This window comes from Ascaphus truei, chromosome 2 (assembly GCF_040206685.1).
Source record: "Ascaphus truei isolate aAscTru1 chromosome 2, aAscTru1.hap1, whole genome shotgun sequence".
NCBI lineage: Eukaryota > Metazoa > Chordata > Amphibia > Anura > Ascaphidae > Ascaphus > Ascaphus truei.
Genome location: NC_134484.1, coordinates 64998262 through 65013745, shown reverse-complemented (window position 1 = coordinate 65013745; position 15484 = coordinate 64998262). Strand labels below are relative to the sequence as shown.

The 15484-nt window shown below is 50.0% G+C and overlaps 1 protein-coding gene across 3 annotated transcripts in view; it reads right to left on the bottom strand.

The window, feature by feature from the left end:
- Positions 1-15484, bottom strand: part of RGS22 (regulator of G protein signaling 22) — a 174172-nt gene that overhangs the window by 156964 nt on the left and 1724 nt on the right. For all 3 annotated transcript variants that reach the window (XM_075582634.1, XM_075582633.1, XM_075582632.1), the window contains exons 2-3: positions 14282-14310; positions 1107-1169 (exon numbers count right to left, since the gene is read on the bottom strand). In XM_075582634.1, the coding sequence (XP_075438749.1) occupies positions 1107-1169; positions 14282-14310 (92 nt within the window). The remainder of the gene's footprint in view (positions 1-1106; positions 1170-14281; positions 14311-15484) is intronic.

Genomic DNA, 15484 nt, shown 5'->3' with positions numbered 1-15484 from the left:
GCACAACAAGGGTTAATATGGCTGCTGCTGCTGGGGGCCGGGCCTATGGGAAGGTCCTACAAAATGTTATTTACAGGCAGGTGAATGATTCTTACCCTATTCATTAATAAAATATTATAATTGATCACATGCTTATGCCATATCCAGGAAGGGGTATTTGTACCTTGGATGTGCTGGTCACTGCGTCAAGCTCCTCTGCACTTCTGAAGCACTGCCTTACAAATAATATGCTTAGATGTTCTGGTAGCTTTAGGGGTGGGGAGCATCATAATATATTGTGTAAGTATCACATTGAAAGAAGGATTTATGCAAGTTATTCACTTGACTATCCCAATTTTTGGTCTGAAATTTCTGTAACGTGGGAAATGATCAGGAAACCATGACTACATTTTAAATGTACAAGTTCTGCTAAAAAAAACAATTAAAAAAAAATAATATATATATATATAATTTGTCTAGATTGTTATTAAGATTATTATCAGTATTGAAGTTTGAACATTGCTAGCACCAAGCACTAGAACATTTCCTGAGCACTCGGGGGTACAAACATCCTCAGCACTCAAAGAGTTAAATGTGACGTTCCCAAAAAATGACCTTGAAAATAAACTTCAGGCTCTTTTAAAGCACATTACAGAGCTTATTTCTATTTATTTGTCCTAGGTCTTCTTGATCTTAGTTGATATTTTTTTAGCCACCTCGGACCTGCAATACAGTATGTTCGCATGGTAACATCTGCTGTTTACTTTCACTTGCTCCATTCCCCTTGGCAGCACAGAGCTGTATTTCCATGGAGACTACAGTGAGATGATCAGAGTCTTATCCTTAGCTTCTATGATCAGGTTTTTTTTTTTTTTTTTAATTCAGTAATGTGACACAATTTGAGGAGTTTTGCAGACATGTTTCGGGCTCACTCTTCAAGAATAAAACACACCGTTTAAAAATCATGGGAAAAAGAAAAAAGTAAACGTGATTAAAGAATACAAAATACATATGCGGTGGAACTGCACACTGAAAGAATATAGAGGAGTTACTGTACTTCATTGCAACACTGTTACACGTGGGACTGTAATGTGGTATTCCTGAATACACAGTAAATATATACTTACAGGAAGACATAAGAATTCATTAAAGTAGTCTACAAGCAAGTCATCTGTTGCTAAGAAATCCTCCTGTGCAAATAATGAAAGAAAAACAGAGGCATTGTTAGAGCAGGTGAGGAAATACAAGTCAAATATACTATGCACCATTCTTATAAACTGTAATATTTGCAGTCAGAATTCAGCAAAACAGGACACGTAATCCAAAAACAAGAAGGGACCGGCACTCCAGAGCTCTTCGTACAAAAAAACAGATTTTAATCCACACAGACTAAATTGAGAATTGAGCAAAGTACATAACCAATGTTTCACAGGCTCCTTTGGCAACAAAAGTAATCCTTTTGCAGGCTGGTTTCTAAAAAAGAATTGTAGACAAAAAAATAAGGAAAACAAAATGTTGAAAAAAGGAAATCATTTTTAAAACCCAGCAGAAAGACAACCTTTTCCCGTCGCAATGAGGCTGAGCATATAGGAGCCTATGTGCTACAGTAAATGTCGCAAATGACATTTTTGGCGTTACATATGTAGCCAGGTCACCCTTTGCCCCCTGCGACCCCCTCGGGAGCCTCCGTGGGCACAAGCGATGCCGGGTACTGCCGGAGGCCAGCGGCAGACCCGATGGCCATCCCAAGGGTGGGGGTCGTTGCAGGGAGCGGTGCGCTGTCTCCGCGAGCAGGCCGGTTGCCGGGGACGCGATCGGGCCGTTGCTAAGGCCGCGGTCGCGTCTCTAAGGTCCCGGCGGCCGGCGAGGAGAGCGTCGCCATTACGCAACCACTCGCGCATGCGCAGTGATCGCGCGAGTGTAGGAGTAAGCCGAGATAGTCGCGCATGCGCAGAAGATCGCGCGAGGGCAGGGAACAGTTGCGTGAGGGCAGGGAAGGCGCAGGAGAGTCGCGCGAGAGTAGGGATAGATAGTGAGAGGTTGTGGCGGCCATTAGGGGTTAGTGTAGGTGCAGGAAAGGCGCGCACGCGGCCCCAATGTAAGTACAGCCTCCACGGGACTACAATTCCCATGAGGCTTAGGGCCAAGCACATCAGGTGCTTCATAGGAGCCAATAGGGCTGCAGGACTGCCCTGGAGGAAAGGATACATTTCGCGGGCTTGCACCACGCTAGTCAGTCAGCGGAGGGACCCTGTGAAGGAAGGAGGTAGGGTACAGGAGAGAGGGACTCCCCTGTATTAGCCCAGCACCCCCTTGGTCCAGGATAGCTCAGCTCCCCAGTAAGGTGAGTGTTGCCAGGGGCAGCCCTCAGGTTAGGGACCCTGCCACTTACATTAGTGGGAGCTGAGAGAAGGAAGTCTGCAGTTATAGAGTTGGAGTCAGGGAGCTGTTAGGGAAGAAGGGTGTAGGGAGCGAGTGCAGCTTCTGCCCCATATAGGTACCCACACTCCAGGTAGACCCCAACTCCCCACTAGTTGGGTGGGTAACTGTTGAGGAAGGTGATAGAGGGTTGGAGCTAGGGAGCTGTGAGGGAAGAAGGGTGCGGGGAGTGAGAGCAGCTCCTGCACCCCATAGGTACCCACACCCCAGGTAGGCCCCAACCCCCCCGCTAGCGTAGTGGGTTAAGTACTGAGGGAGGCCCAAGATAGGGCCGCTGCCCTTAGTGTTGTTAGAGTGCTGCATTGTCAGGGTCACAGCGAGCAGTGCTGTGAGGTCTGATAGGCAGGCACCTTGTTGCGCAGCACGTTGGCTGCAGCCTCCAGTGAGTTACAGCTTGCTGCGGTAGGCGCTGGGACTAGTCAGAGAGTAGTGGGTCTGGAGAAGGGCTATAGCTGTTCTAGTCACCTTGAGGTAGCGCTAGGGGTAGGATGCCTGAAGGGATAGCCTGTTAACGAGGTCAGGAATTCTGGAGAGGATCTGCACTAGGCTAGCCAACAGTAGGTAGACGCCCAAGTACTGCATGGAAGAGTACTCTAGTCCATTCCAGATCACTTACCGAAGGGACTTGGGTAGTTGGGGGAGTGGGACAGGTCATTACCCCTGCAGGCCCTAGGAGTTCCCCAAGCCACTACAGGTTGCTGTACTACAGGGACAGGCCCTAGGTTATGGTTCCTGTCACGTTAGTACCATTTATATAGATAGGGACACAGCGGCTGCTGCTGTTCCTGTGGAAGCGGTTGGACCCACGTTGGGGTCCACAGAGACGATTCCAGAGTGGGACCGCCCTAGCGGTCCGCACGTGCAAGGAGTTCGGTTGGAGGATCAGACGGACTCATCACACGTCTGACCCTTTGAGAAGTTTGTTGCTGACCTGAGCACCGGAGTGCTCGGCAGGTATTATACCATCACATGTGCACCAACAGGACTAGAGGTTCTTAGTGACTGCGCAGTCACCCATTGACTATCTCTGTAGGAGTACGGGACATTGGGTGGGGTTCTTGGGACACTGGGTGGGATCACCTGGTGTTTGGGAATCGTCCTGCGAGACGTCACTGTTAGTGTCTCACCGTGAGAGAGACACAGGTTATCATTATTATTCGTTAGTAAAGTCCTTAGTTATATAATCACTGTGTGTGTGGTTTCTGATTGGGTTCCTATGTAGGGTCATTCTACACTTCCATAGAATCCTACACAGGTGGAGGCGCTGAAAGAAGATTCGTTCCAGAGGATTCACCCCAGGCTCTCACTAGCGGAGGCTCAGACCTCCTGTGAGCCTACAGGTATACGCACCACACCGGTAACACCGCATGTTCTACTCACCCACACTATATATGAGATTGGGTGGGGTGGAATACCCGTTACATTTGGAGGCGCTGCTGAGATACACCTGGGGTGCCCTGTCCATTTTTTCCAAATTGTCCTGTCCCTATTTTTGTCACCATGTTTGTGAAGTCCGGAGACGAGGTCCTGGCCTGGGCTTTGAGGCAATACCTAGACCCTGGACAGGTAGTGGCGGTAGGAGGCATTCCCGTAACTATACCCAAAATGAAGGTTCGGGAGTATATGTGTAAAATTCCTGAGTGGCCATGGACATGTGTCTTAGATGAGGAGCAAGATCCCACGTCCACATGGAAAACCATTCTTTTTGTAGTAACCCACACTGAGAATATATGCCTGGCAAAGGCACCGTCCGCACTGTTCATGCCCGGGGGCCCCTCAGAAGGTTACCCCCTAGTCTACGCAGACCAAGCAGGATGGCGTTTCCCACCAAATCAGGAGAGCGCACGTGCTGCTGACTGTCAACCTGCACAGAAAGATGTTGCAACAATCTGTCCGGGATTGGCGCGAAAATCAGAGCCCCTCCCCAGTGATGTGAGTGACTCAGAGCAGAGCCAGAACCACTCCCTTGTAGAAAGTGCCCTTCCTACAGATTCCACCAGGGGGAGCAAACACTGTAATCTGCAACCATACGTTGACGCCGTGCTAGACTGTTTGATTTCTGAAGAGGTGTATTCCGATGTTGCGGACCCTGCTGTGGGCCCGTGTGCCCTTCGATGGTCAGTCAGACCTACTGCAGAGGTACCATCGGTCCTAGGCTTGGGACCAGTACCTACAGACAACAAGGGTGAGTCGACTGCCCCAGGGGTGTTGGGGGTGAGCCTCCAGGTGACCGCGGAGCACGATGGCTCCTTAAGTCTGGTCGCCCGGGCGAAGGGCTCCCCTCTGCATCGCGTCCTGGCGGAGGTGTCCTCATTAGAAGATAGCTGTCCAGTGGTGCGAGTGGACCAGTGCCCACTGCCTATCGTGCCAGAAGAAGAGAAACCCATCGCAAGCCAGCCGAGTGGTAAGGAACCCCCTTGCCCCCCACAGGCTCCGATGGAGGTGGCCGTGAAGAAGGCCAGAGTTGCGGCTTCTGAGCGGAGTGTGAGCCCGTGTGCTCCGACACAAGTGGTCCCAGGACTGGGATCCAACGCTCCCGAAGTTCGAGTCAGTGAGTGGACTGTCCCAGAAGAGCTGGGGACAGGTTCCGATACCACCAAGGTGGGAACTGACAGTGTCCCCGAGGACCTGTTGGACACCGTGAATCACCGCAGTGGTAAGGTATCTACCCTTTACCCCCTGTCAGGTGAAACAGAGACTTTGCTGAAAGAGAAGCGGCCCATCCGCCAAGTAGTGGACCGTGGGAAAGGTCTTGGCCGCCTGGCCTGCTGTTTCCAAGGCGTGGATGACCAGGTAAAGACCGGGTTGAAAGACACTGTGCTATTCCTTCCACCAGGGGGAGGTAGTAGTACTGAACCAGTGACTGTCACCCCAGAGTGTGCTCTTCAAGAGAATTTTCTGGGAGAGGCTCACGGACGCACAAGTGAGGTACCCCCACATGATCAGTTAGGGGCACCCCACAAATGGTCTCAGCTAGCCTCGGGAATTATGGGGTGTGATGTGACATGTGTTGGTGAGGTTAAAGCCGATCTGTTAAGTGTACGGGGTATGCCATGCCATTTGTCAGTGTGTGAAATTGTGCCCTGTTATGTCGTTCCCCAAGCGAGGGCGTTGGGTGTTTCACCAGGGGGAGAGTGTAGCCAGGTCACCCTTTGCCCCCTGCGACCCCCTCGGGAGCCTCCGTGGGCACAAGCGATGCCGGGTACTGCCGGAGGCCAGCGGCAGACCCGATGGCCATCCCAAGGGTGGGGGTCGTTGCAGGGAGCGGTGCGCTGTCTCCGCGAGCAGGCCGGTTGCCGGGGACGCGATCGGGCCGTTGCTAAGGCCGCGGTCGCGTCTCTAAGGTCCCGGCGGCCGGCGAGGAGAGCGTCGCCATTACGCAACCACTCGCGCATGCGCAGTGATCGCGCGAGTGTAGGAGTAAGCCGAGATAGTCGCGCATGCGCAGAAGATCGCGCGAGGGCAGGGAACAGTTGCGTGAGGGCAGGGAAGGCGCAGGAGAGTCGCGCGAGAGTAGGGATAGATAGTGAGAGGTTGTGGCGGCCATTAGGGGTTAGTGTAGGTGCAGGAAAGGCGCGCACGCGGCCCCAATGTAAGTACAGCCTCCACGGGACTACAATTCCCATGAGGCTTAGGGCCAAGCACATCAGGTGCTTCATAGGAGCCAATAGGGCTGCAGGACTGCCCTGGAGGAAAGGATACATTTCGCGGGCTTGCACCACGCTAGTCAGTCAGCGGAGGGACCCTGTGAAGGAAGGAGGTAGGGTACAGGAGAGAGGGACTCCCCTGTATTAGCCCAGCACCCCCTTGGTCCAGGATAGCTCAGCTCCCCAGTAAGGTGAGTGTTGCCAGGGGCAGCCCTCAGGTTAGGGACCCTGCCACTTACATTAGTGGGAGCTGAGAGAAGGAAGTCTGCAGTTATAGAGTTGGAGTCAGGGAGCTGTTAGGGAAGAAGGGTGTAGGGAGCGAGTGCAGCTTCTGCCCCATATAGGTACCCACACTCCAGGTAGACCCCAACTCCCCACTAGTTGGGTGGGTGACTGTTGAGGAAGGTGATAGAGGGTTGGAGCTAGGGAGCTGTGAGGGAAGAAGGGTGCGGGGAGTGAGAGCAGCTCCTGCACCCCATAGGTACCCACACCCCAGGTAGGCCCCAACCCCCCCGCTAGCGTAGTGGGTTAAGTACTGAGGGAGGCCCAAGATAGGGACGCTGCCCTTAGTGTTGTTAGAGTGCTGCATTGTCAGGGTCACAGCGAGCAGTGCTGTGAAGTCTGATAGGCAGGCACCTTGTTGCGTAGCACGTTGGCTGCAGCCTCCAGTGAGTTACAGCTTGCTGCGGTAGGCGCTGGGACTAGTCAGAGAGTAGTGGGTCTGGAGAAGGGCTATAGCTGTTCTAGTCACCTTGAGGTAGCGCTAGGGGTAGGATGCCTGAAGGGATAGCCTGTTAACGAGGTCAGGAATTCTGGAGAGGATCTGCACTAGGCTAGCCAACAGTAGGTAGACGCCCAAGTACTGCATGGAAGAGTACTCTAGTCCATTCCAGATCACTTACCGAAGGGACTTGGGTAGTTGGGGGAGTGGGACAGGTCATTACCCCTGCAGGCCCTAGGAGTTCCCCAAGCCACTACAGGTTGCTGTACTACAGGGACAGGCCCTAGGTTAGGGTTCCTGTCACGTTAGTACCATTTATATAGATAGGGACACAGCGGCTGCTGCTGTTCCTGTGGAAGCGGTTGGACCCACGTTGGGGTCCACAGAGACGATTCCAGAGTGGGACCGCCCTAGCGGTCCGCACGTGCAAGGAGTTCGGTTGGAGGATCAGACGGACTCATCACACGTCTGACCCTTTGAGAAGTTTGTTGCTGACCTGAGCACCGGAGTGCTCGGCAGGTATTATACCATCACATGTGCACCAACAGGCCTAGAGGTTCTTAGTGACTGCGCAGTCACCCATTGACTATCTCTGTAGGAGTACGGGACATTGGGTGGGGTTCTTGGGACACTGGGTGGGATCACCTGGTGTTTGGGAATCGTCCTGCGAGACGTCACTGTTAGTGTCTCACCGTGAGAGAGACACAGGTTATCATTATTATTCGTTAGTAAAGTCCTTAGTTATATAATCACTGTGTGTGTGGTTTCTGATTGGGTTCCTATGTAGGGTCATTCTACACTTCCATAGAATCCTACACAGGTGGAGGCGCTGAAAGAAGATTCGTTCCAGAGGATTCACCCCAGGCTCTCACTAGCGGAGGCTCAGACCTCCTGTGAGCCTACAGGTATACGCACCACACCGGTAACACCGCATGTTCTACTCACCCACACTATATATGAGATTGGGTGGGGTGGAATACCCGTTACACATAAAAGCACAGAAATTTCAACTTTCATTGCAGTTACTTCAGTGGTTTTCAACCTTTTTTTAGTTTAGGAACTCAATTCACAATTATATTGTGAAATTCTGTGGAACCATCTGATCTCAGACGCGCTATTAGAGAGGGTTGGGGTTCCCTACAATGCATCTGATCTCAGACGCGCTATTAGAGAGGGTTGGGGTTCCCTACAATACATCTGATCTCAGACGCGCTATTAGAGAGGGTTTGGGTTCCTTAAAAATGCATCTGATCTCAGACGTACTATCAGAGAGGGTTGCGGATCCTCAGAATTTCACGATATAATTATAGGGTTCCTTAATCAAAAAAAGGTTAAAAAAAACATATTTGTATTTAAATTGATCCAGAGGAAGGGAAACAAAAAACTCACATGAAGGAGAACAAAAATTAATTATTTTCTGACTTCAGTAATAGTAATCAGATGTCTCCATATTAAATTACGTATGTAACACCCCCTTTCCCTATGCCTAAGGGAAACCACGGGTGATTACACGTGCTGCTGTACCTGTGAGGCTTACAGGAAGCCAAAGCCTCCGCTCCTGGGGAGCCTGGGATGCTATCTCTCGCGGTGCAGGGCCTCCTCCTAAGAAGATCCCAGCGTAGGCGGAATTGGCTCCCCATAGGAAACAATACTCACTAATAAGAATACAACCATTAAATATGTAGCCCCTATCCCCCCCCCCCTCCCCTCTGGGAGATATTGCTGCTACATAGCGTGTGGTAGTGCATACCTGCTGGCTCACAGTAGATCTGAGTCTCCCACATGGTGATTGGGGATGTCAGAACAGGCTTCTGGGGTAACAACTGATTCATACTCACGGTGACAGCACCTCCATCTCTTACAGACCCCAGGGATGAGGGGTGCAATCCCTGCAGGAGAACTTCTTAACTCTTCCCCCTGATAGATTGCAGTCTCCAGCAGGAAGGTATGATAAACACTGGAACACTTTAATGCACTCTTCAATAGTACAGCAGATAACACAGCAACAGAGCTTAGGGCCTTCACCCTTAGGATGTCCCTGGACCTTGCACTACTGGCCTAGGGCACCAGAAGCAGTTCTAGCTCTTCCCCTACTCCCTTGTGGAGTAAGGGGTATAGTCTCCCTCCACTCACCTAAGGGAGGGCCACAGATTGGCAGAGCCCTGCACAATTGTTATGGGTAGACCAGCCTCTCTCAAGGGTAGAGGCAACTGATTAAATTTGGTGTGGGCAGCTCCAGGAAGATCAGGAAGCAGACCTGAGTCCCTGATTGGACACAAGGCCTGGGTCGCACCGCCCTCTCTATAACTCACTGAAGCTGCATAGGAGTGGGGAAAATTCACGATTACTCCTGGCAAGTCTGTTCTTACCAGGACTTGTTGCCAGGAGGAGGGCAGACTGGTAGCCAAAAAACAGACATGGCTACACTCTCCCTCTGGTGGAATCCAATGCTCCCCACTTGGACCTAATTTGCTGGGCCATCCTGTAGGTGAATAACCTGCAACAAATACATAAGACATTAACATGGTACACAGTTAATACTGTCCTAGTACCTGCAGATTATATACCCACCCACCTTGGATGGTGACACTTACTATAACTGGGATACTCCCAACATGAAGAATCCTGTATTAATAATAGTGCCTGTGGTTAGGTTTCTTCACTATGCGACCCATGTGATCTTCTACCTGCACAAAATAGGATTTGGTTGAGCCATTTTCAGGACGGTACTCTACCTTATCCTTAAATATGCTCCTTCCTACACTCCAGACTCTCATGAGGTAACACAACCTAGCCTCTGTCTGAAAAGCAGAACTACTGCTCTTGGAACGTAGATAATCTATCACAGCATCTCTGAGCCAGGCTTCTCGGTGCTCTTCAATTTCTACCATAATAGGCTCAGGTACATAAGGATACTCATATCCATGAGACTGTCAGTACCTTGCGACTATGGCCCTGTCGACTCTACTGAGTTTGGTTAACTTCTTACCATGAGCCTTTCCTGGTAAGACCCAGCAAACAGGTTCTTCTGTCAGAGAGAATAGAAGGCCCTTTAGGTATTACAAGACCTAACTTAATCTCCTTTATTCTCCTGCGGAGGTCCTCAGCTGCTTCCTCAGTAAAGTAGGTTCCCTCATCCCGTCAGTGATCTACAGTTTCCCCATCAATCAATACAAATCTGGTGCGCTTCATTGTCACAGAGTATCCCTGAAATAAGGGGTCCCACCACTTTCTGATAGTACTTGTGGACCCTGGGGAAGATACTGATTCGTCCTTGGTATCTAACCTAGATGACACACCTGATGTACCCGACAAACATGACGGCGAACTTTTAGGTCTACCCCTAAACACAGTTCTAAATATTGTGGGATTCATGACTGGTACTGTAGTTTACTTGACAAAGGAATTTCTCCATCAGACCCATCATCTGTTGTCACCCAATCCCGCCAGTCCATGGATATTTTGGGAGTTTTCTTGGTCTTACCCCCTGATCCCGGGTGACTAGAACAGGACAGGGGCAGTGGCGCTAGTGGTTGGGCCCTGTGAAATGGCATAGTCTTTCGCAAAGTCCTTGAGACGGGCTATGTCTCGACCTGTTGGAGTCTTTTTAGGGTCAGGGTCTACAGACATCCTTTTCCTTCGGCCCGCAACTGCCTTTACGTAATGATCCATATCTTCTCTGGAAGGACTGGTACTCACTGGAGCGGTTGCAGCATAGTCCCGGTCCACTCCGGCATTCGACCCGGAAGTGATGTCATCCACAGAGGACGTTGCGGAGTCCTGGTACAGATCCACCTCCCGCACCGGAAGCACGTCATCCGCAGAGCGTGACACCGGAAGTATGGCTTGGTCCTTCACGCGGAAGTAGGCGCCTGGCTGGGCCTCGTCTCCGGATTCCTTCGACGTGGCCTGTCGGAAGTAAGGGGGTGGTTCCTCACCGTTCCGCTGGCTCGCGATGGTCATCCAGTCCTCTGGAGCAGCCACAGGTTCCTCCTCAACAGCACTGGGAGCCTTCACGGCCATGGGACTTTTCCGCGGTTCAGGCCGCACCAGCGCCTGCTGTCTTGGGACATCAGGACTCGCTCTCTCCACAACACGGGTAGGTGAATTTCTCTTAACAGCACCGCTGGAGTGGCCCGCCACCACGGATGCAAGGCTGTCATGTTCATCATCCGATGAATGGGGCAGGGACACCTCCGCAGGGGAACGGCGTCAGGGCACCTCGCAGTCACTGGCGGCAATTGGCATGAAGCGGTCCCGCTCCTGCGCCACCAGTGGAAGTGCTCCCAACTCTCCCTGGGCAGTCACCTTACCCTTCTTGGGTTCCGATATCTGGGGTTCCATCTCTGGAACCAGGGTGCACGGACCCCTTGACACATCCGTTTGGGCACACTGACCCTGGGTGGTCGCAGCATCGAGGCTGTCCACCTCTATCAACGTCGCTTGCGAGCCGTCCGGCTGGGCACCGATGATAATAAGCCATTCTACCCGCCAAATGTAGAATGTACCACACTGCATGTAGCGCGCAGTGGTACTGGGTTCGCCTCCAGGTGTCCTGCATTGCAAACACAAAAACCGTAGAAACTCTCGACCGGCTACTTCTACTACCAGGAAGCCTCCTGGGAGATGATATGTAGTCAGATGACAGTCAGCTACAATTCTCTTGATGTGGACGACTAGAAGTATAAGCGCTTGACAAAGAGCTCTTTCCTGGTCGCCAGCTCCGAGGAACTGAGGGTGCATCAGCTCGCATCCGGCTCCTCCCTTAGTTTGTGTAGAGCTCTGGGATTGGTGCTCACTGTGCCCCCTCCCTCTGGTGGAGATTAGAGGAGGTGCACACGGCAGCAAGGTGTGACTTTGGCTCCGCTCTGAACCAGTCACAGGGTAGGTGGGCGTGGCTCCTGCTTTCGTGCCACCCACCTCGCGGGGGTGGGGCTCTGGTTTTCGCGCCAGACCCGGGCAGATCTCTGCAAACAGCTTTCTTTCAGCCTGTTTGCAAGCAGCACGTGTGCCATCCAAACTTGGGGGGACTCGCCATTTTATGTTCCGGAGACCATGCGGTGCACTATCTTGCATAGCAGCCGCCATTTTAAGATCACACAGTCCACGCGATGCACTTCCTTGCCGGGCAGTCGCCATCTTGGGTGGAATAAAGTGTTTTGCATAGCCCAACCCTACCGGTTTTGTAGAGGGCCCACTCTCCTCTGATATAACTGCAGCTCATGGTAGTCTCTGACCAGTGGGACATCAATGTACCCCAGGCTAGGCAAAACTCCCTCATGCAGCATACTGCAAACGATTGCAGCCTAATGCAAGTGCTCTGCGGTTCCATACTCTGGCTACTGGCTAGTAGTACTCTGGGCTCTTCCCTGTGCAGTACTCTGGCGTCGCCCCCTCTTGGCTGCCAGTGTCTCGCAGATCCTTCCTTCGGTGGCTCCTGGGGACCACCCAGGTACACCCCCTTCTAGGTATCGCGATTACCCGCCTCAAGTTTGACTAGGACAGCAATAACCTTGTCTCCAGACCTATTCACCCTTTAGGACCGTCTAGGTCGTGCTTTGAGAGGTTTCTGTACACCCTGACTACACCTAGCCTCCCCCTTCCTTAGCACTTGCTCTGGAAGCTTACATTATTTTCTGTCAGTTTTGCTTCACTGTAAGCCTGTCCTGATGATGTCAGCAGCGCCTCCAAATGTAGACCATATTCCCTACCTCCCCCCCTCTGGGAGATATTGCTGCTACATGGAGTGTGGTGGTGCATACCTGCTGGCTCACCGTAGATCTGAGTCTCCTGCATGGTGATTGGGGATGTCAGAACAGGCTTCTGGGGTAACAACTGATTCCTACTCACGGTGACAGTGCCTCCATCTCTTACAGACCTCTGTCGATCTCTCTGTGGGGGTACCCCAGGAGTCTGTCCTGGGACCTCTTCTCTTTTTCCCTTTACACACTCTCTCTAGGTAACCTTATCACATCTCTTGGTTTCAAATATCACCTCTATGCTGATGACACACAAATTTACCTTTCAACCCCTTACCTTACACCTGCTGTACAGGCCAAAGTTTCTGAATGTCTCTCCGTTATATCATCCTGGATGGCGCGCTTGAATAGGTGCAGGAAAGACTGGGGGTTTGAATTTATTGGCCATTGCTCTGTGGTGGCTAGATAACTACTTGGACTTCTTATTAAGTACAACTAGTTATGTATCAACCTCATCAACTATGTATATGTAGCGGAGTCCCCTTTTTACCTCCGGTGAGGGGGAACTGCTCAGCTGTTTAGCCGGCCATCTTGGGACTCAGGATATCCTACACGGGACCAGGAAGGATAGTCAATGCTGACGGAGGCGCCAAGGAGGAAGGTAGTGTCCAGGGAGCAGAAGCTCCTGGACTAGGCCCAGACGTTGCCCCTAGGCCCCAGTTAGGCCCTGAGCCAGTTATAGCGGAGTATTGTAGGGAAAGCCCCAGATAGGGACCCTTCCCCTTAGTATTATAGTAGCACTACTGCACCGGTGGACGGACGTCCACACGGCGACCTGCAGCCTTGGACAAGAGCTGCACGTGGCAGCAGAGAAGTAGAATCCTCCGGCAGGAGGCTTCACCGCGGACCGCGCCCTGGATAAGGTGTGAGGGGAGTTGTGTTGGAGGCCCCGCTGCGTGAGACCTGATCCATCGTCCTCTTCCCATTATTCCCTGGTCAGGCCTGTGACCAGGAAGGTACCAATGTGCACCAACACATCACAGGGGTGCAGCGCTACCTCACTCTTGGGTGGGATTGCTTGTGCAGACACCGGGGTTATAGGTGCCCAGGCACTCTCAGTACTTTGGGGGAACTACTCAGGGTGTGATTATTGTACGTTATTGTGTTGTTGCATTATAGTGTGTAGTAAAGACGATTATAATCTGGTGTGATATTGTTATTACTGTTTGTATTGGTTCCGATGAGGAGTCGTTCCACCAATGCTGGGATCCCTCATAGGTGGAGGCGCTGCACTAAAAGAGAGAGAGCTCACCCCAGGCTCCCAGAAGCAGAGGCTCAGGCCTCCTGTGAGGGTACAGGTGCCAGCAGCACGCGTAATCGCCCGCAGTTTCCCTTAGGCATAGGGAAAGGGGGTTACATATATGTACAACTGCACTTATTGGTTGGTTGGCTCATGCCAGATAAACAAAGCATGTTCCACCTGTTCTGTCATGATATAACTAGGCAGTTCTGTGTTTGATGATACTCAGGTCTGTCAGCACTAAGGTGGTTTATGGTTTAGGCGGTGTATGATTAGAACATCCACACCGCATCATTGTAAGGCTCTGATATATGTACAGTAAGAACATGACTTGCAACTGAAGTATATATTTCCACTATATACATGTATAATTTGGTCATCAATTGGGCAATGTTATTTCAGTGTAACATCTACCAGCCCTAAAGATCCTTAACCAGTACAAATATTTAAGTATACTAAATATAATCATGTTTCCATTATGCTATATTGTACTTACAAAAACATCTTCTGTTATATCAGGGTGCCCTGAAACAGGAAAATAGCATATATTAGTAAAGAAATTGTATGTGCATTTTTTTTAGTAATGAATGAAAACACTCTCACCTTTTTGTTACAGTTCTTCATAAACCAGCACTGCCAAGTAAGTAATTTACTGTAAGTTTCCTTTTTAAAGGGAAATTCCCTTCAATGATGAAATTGAACAAAGGACGGTGGCATGTTTATTAGATCAAATGTAAATGATTGATTCCTTTAAAAAAAAAAAAAAATGATTCCCCCCTATATTCAAATAATTTTAAACTTTTAACATCTCCAGGGTAAATATTGTATGTTGTAATATTCCATATTGTAAATATATACCATTTTGGATTTTTTTTTCTTTTCTTATTCTAAAAATCAGAATCAGAGCCTCTTACTAATTAGATAAGGTCAATTAAATTATTGTTAGGCAAAAGTAGCTGGTATGTCTGAATCCAGTGGTCCCGACAAGAAGTGATGGATGTTAAATGTTCACCAGATGCAAATAAGTTTAAAAGTTACTTTAAAGTAGAGAGAAATTTTAGTTTTCGTTTTCAAATTTGGTTGATGTTTGGTTCTCCTAAACTTTTCCGAAAGTTTAAAAAAAAAGTTTGATTGAACTTTTAAACCAAAAAATTCTAGTGAATTTGTCGACCGTAATAATTATTTGTCGACCGTAATAATTATTCATTAATAATTGTCCAATGAGTGCAAATCTAACTTGCTTTAAACTTCCTTTTTTGAACTCTGCTGTGCGTAAACTTTTTTTTAACCCTTTGTGCGCCGGAGGGGTGGCGACACCAGAGTACCACGACCCCCTCCAGACCTCGTGATAGCTATGTCACTGATAATAGAACGAAAGGAGTCCTCCTCATTCTATTACACCTCCACGTAGGTCACAGGACGCGATCTCGCCTAGAAAAGCGAGCAGGAAAATGATGGCATAGCTACAGTACTGCGTTATGAGGCAAGCCCCTGGAGTGCCAGATACCATGATACAGTAGCTACGTTTATAGGCTCCCAAAGGGTTAAACCTTTTACAATAAATACATAAATGGTTGGGGGGTTTCCATTTTTTGCACTTTCTTAATAGTTGAAAATGTGAAAGATTGCACACATTTTTCACTATGAATTCAAACTTTGATGAAAAATGCATTTCTAACTTTAAGGGTGATTGAGTGTT